General features: G+C 52.7%; 1 protein-coding gene across 1 annotated transcript; it reads left to right on the top strand.

Moving 5' to 3' along the window:
* The first annotated feature begins 357 nt into the window (after positions 1-357).
* CCN2 (cellular communication network factor 2) lies at positions 358-2,915 on the top strand. The gene is made up of 5 exons (XM_056856612.1): positions 358-420; positions 521-746; positions 899-1,156; positions 1,286-1,497; positions 1,932-2,915. The coding sequence occupies exons 1-5, from the start codon at positions 358-360 to the stop codon at positions 2,226-2,228; spliced, it is 1,056 nt and encodes a 351-aa protein (XP_056712590.1). The 3' UTR covers positions 2,229-2,915.
* Positions 2,916-3,229: the final 314 nt, after the last annotated feature.

Below are 3,229 nucleotides of genomic sequence, written 5' to 3'. Positions count from 1 at the left end.
TGGGCCGGAGCGCGGCGGCGGCGTTTCCCGACGGCAGGAATGCGGCGTGTGCAGGGGTCAGGCTCGAGCCGAAGAGGCGGGCAGGTGGCGAGGAATGCAAGGAATGCGGCTGTTTGCGCAGGAGCCCATTCAGCCCATTGGCCCGGCCCGGCCGCCGGGAGGCCATAAAAGGCGCGCCGACGCCCGCCGCAGCCTCAGACCAGCGCCGGAGGACGACGCCGCACCAGACCAGTCCAGTCCAGTCCAGCCCAGCCGTCGCAGCGCAGCGCAACTCTCTCGCCGGCCCGCCAGCTTCCCCCGCCGCCGCCACCTCCTCGTTGCTTTCTTGCTTCCCCCAGCTGCGAGCGAGCGGACAGCATGCCGGCCAGGACGGGTCTGGGCGCCTGGGCCTTGGCGCTCCTCGTCGCCCTCTCGGGCCGGGTAAGCGTCTCCGGAGGGGGCGTCGAGGGCGGGCGGGGGGCTGTTCCCGGCCCGGCTCTTGCGCGTGTCCGACTGTCTGTCTGTCTGTCTGTCTGCCCAGCAGGCGTCCGGCCAGGAGTGCGGCGGCCCGTGCAGCCGGTGCGCCGCGACGACGGCCCCGACGTGCCCGCCCGGGGTGAGCCTGGTGGGCGACGGCTGCGGCTGCTGCCGCGTGTGCGCCAGGCAGCTGGGCGAGCTGTGCGGCGAGCGGGAGCCCTGCGACCCCCACAAGGGCCTCTTCTGCGACTTCGGAGCCCCCGCCGGACGCCGCGTCGGCGTGTGCACCGGTGAGCGCCCACCCCCCCCCACACCCCTCCCTCGCTTCCCCGGGGAGGGAAGGCTCCTGCCGGCCCGCGGGGAGGGGGCGCACGAGCACTGGGGGGGCTGGGCTGGGTTTCGGGGCGAGTCCTCAGTGGCGCTCTTCCCTGCCCCCTCGCAGCCAAGGACGGCGCCCCGTGCGTGTTCGGAGGGCTGGTCTACCGGAGCGGGGAGTCGTTCCAGAGCAGCTGCAAGTACCAGTGCACCTGCCTGGACGGGGCGGTGGGCTGCGTGCCCCTCTGCGCCATGGACGTCCGCCTGCCGAGCCCCGACTGCCCCCACCCCCGGCGGGCGAAGCTCCCGGGCAAATGCTGCGAGGAATGGGTGTGCGACCAGCCCAAGGACAAGGAGCAGACGGCCGTGGGACCGGCTCTGGCTGGTAAGTGGGAGCTTTCCTGCAGACAATGGGAGCATCGGCCTCCCATGGCGCTGGGTACCGGGACCACGTCTTCCACCTCTCCCGCAACACAGTTGCAACTTATTCTTCTTTTTTCACGGTGCGCTTCAGCATATAGATTGGAAGACACTTACGGCCCTGACCCGTCGTTGATGCGTGCCAACTGTTTGGTCCAGACCACTGAATGGAGCGCCTGCTCAAAGACCTGTGGAATGGGCATCTCCGCCAGAGTCACCAATGACAATGCCTACTGCAGACTGGAGAAGCAAAGCAGGCTGTGCATGGTGAGGCCGTGTGAAGCGGACCTGGAGGAGAGCATCAGGGTAAATACTGGCTTGTTTTTCTTCAGCAAATGTCTCTGCATTGCCCTGCGGCTCCTTTCCCTCTGCAACAAATAGATTGCACGTATAGTCCAATATGCAAATATACATAGCAATTATAAAGCAGTTTAAAGGCAGATTTTTTTTGCTGCTAAGAGAACATGTGATTTGTCCTTGACGTGTTGAAGCTTTCCAAAGGGTCCATGTAATATAACTCACATGGATGCAAACCCCATTGAAGTTTTTAGGATTTGCCAGTCAAAGTTAAGCACCTCTGTGATTTCAATAATCACATGGTCTCCTAGCTGAATTGTACCCAATGTGTTTTTAAGATTACGTAAAATTAAAAATACTTTGTTTACATTACATATGTCAGGTTTCCATTCGTAATATGTCTGACATTTAAATGTATGAATCCTATCTGCTTTGCTCAACAGAAAGGCAAAAAGTGTATTCGTACTCCCAAGATCTCCAGTCCTGTCAAGTTTGAGCTGTCTGGCTGTACCAGTGTGAAGACATACCGAGCCAAGTTCTGTGGCGTCTGCACTGACGGGCGTTGCTGCACCCCCCACAGAACAGCCACTCTCCCCGTGGAATTCAAGTGTCCCGACGGTGAGGTCATGAAGAAGAGGATGATGTTCATCAAGACCTGTGCATGCCACTACAACTGCCCTGGAGACAATGATATCTTTGAGTCTGTGTATTACAGGAAGATGTATGGAGACATGGCATAAAGCCAGACCAGGGACTCTTAAACTTGACTGTCAACTTGAACTGATAATTGCATCTCATTTTGTAAAACCTGATTCAATAGCACAAGTTATTTAATTTTTTTTAATCAAACTGTTCCATGTGACTTAAGACAAAAGTGTCTACTGACCCCAAACTTTGGTTTGAAGGGAAAAAAAATAAGATGGACAGTGAGGAACCACAGAAAAACTGTGCCTCAGAATAGAATATAATGTTTATGGGGATGATATACAGGGATTACTGAAGGAGATGTGCACTCACAGACATAGTGCAATTGAAAAAGACCCTTAGCAAGGTTACCAGCACTAGTTTCTGTGCTGGTAATTGGACTGGAACCCCTCACCCAGCAAGGTGCTAAGTAATGACATTCTGTTAGTCAGAACAGCAATAATGCTGCTTTTTGAAGTTCTGATTCAAGTACTTTCTTTCAAAATGAATTGGTCTTGTGTGTGTTAGACTGGACAGCTTGTACAGTGAGCTTCCCTGTTACAAGCCAGATTTTTTAATATTGTAAATAGTGTATGTGTGTATATATATAAATATATTTTGTACAGTTATCTAAGTTAATTTAAAGTTTTATTGCCTTTTTAAATGCTTTGATACATCAGTGTTAGCCTCTACCTTTGTTTTTAATGGCTTGTCTAATCCAATACATTCAACCATTCAAATAGATAATAGGAGTTTTGTTCAGTTAATGTGGGGGGGGGGAATAGTGAACTGAATTGATGATTGATTATGTCCTTCATCAAATCATTTCATCAAATTGGGGAAGCATTTCATCAAATCGGGGATAAGAAGGGCTTTAATGGCCCCAAGTTAAGAAGAGTGGTTCATTGATCAACTACTAATCTTTCCACCTGGAGAACTTTGTTTCTTTCTTTGACCATGGCTGTTTTGGGGACAGTTTGTTATATGTTGAGAAATGTGACCAAAAGTTACATGTTTGCACCTTTCTAGATGAAAAATAAAGTATTTTATTTTTTTA

This window comes from Euleptes europaea, chromosome 10 (assembly GCF_029931775.1).
Source record: "Euleptes europaea isolate rEulEur1 chromosome 10, rEulEur1.hap1, whole genome shotgun sequence".
Classification (NCBI taxonomy): domain Eukaryota; kingdom Metazoa; phylum Chordata; class Lepidosauria; order Squamata; family Sphaerodactylidae; genus Euleptes; species Euleptes europaea.
This window is presented reverse-complemented; position numbering and strand designations above follow the sequence as displayed.

Bases quoted from the DNA above. Each gene is read 5' to 3' on its own strand.
- CCN2 (XM_056856612.1), top strand. From the start codon at position 358: ATGCCGGCCAGGACGGGTCTGGGCGCCTGGGCCTTGGCGCTCCTCGTC. The intron at 1,157-1,285 runs GTAAGTGGGAGC...GGTGCGCTTCAG, and splicing joins CGTGGGACCGGCTCTGGCTG to CATATAGATTGGAAGACACT. The intron at 1,498-1,931 runs GTAAATACTGGC...TTTGCTCAACAG, and splicing joins ACCTGGAGGAGAGCATCAGG to AAAGGCAAAAAGTGTATTCG.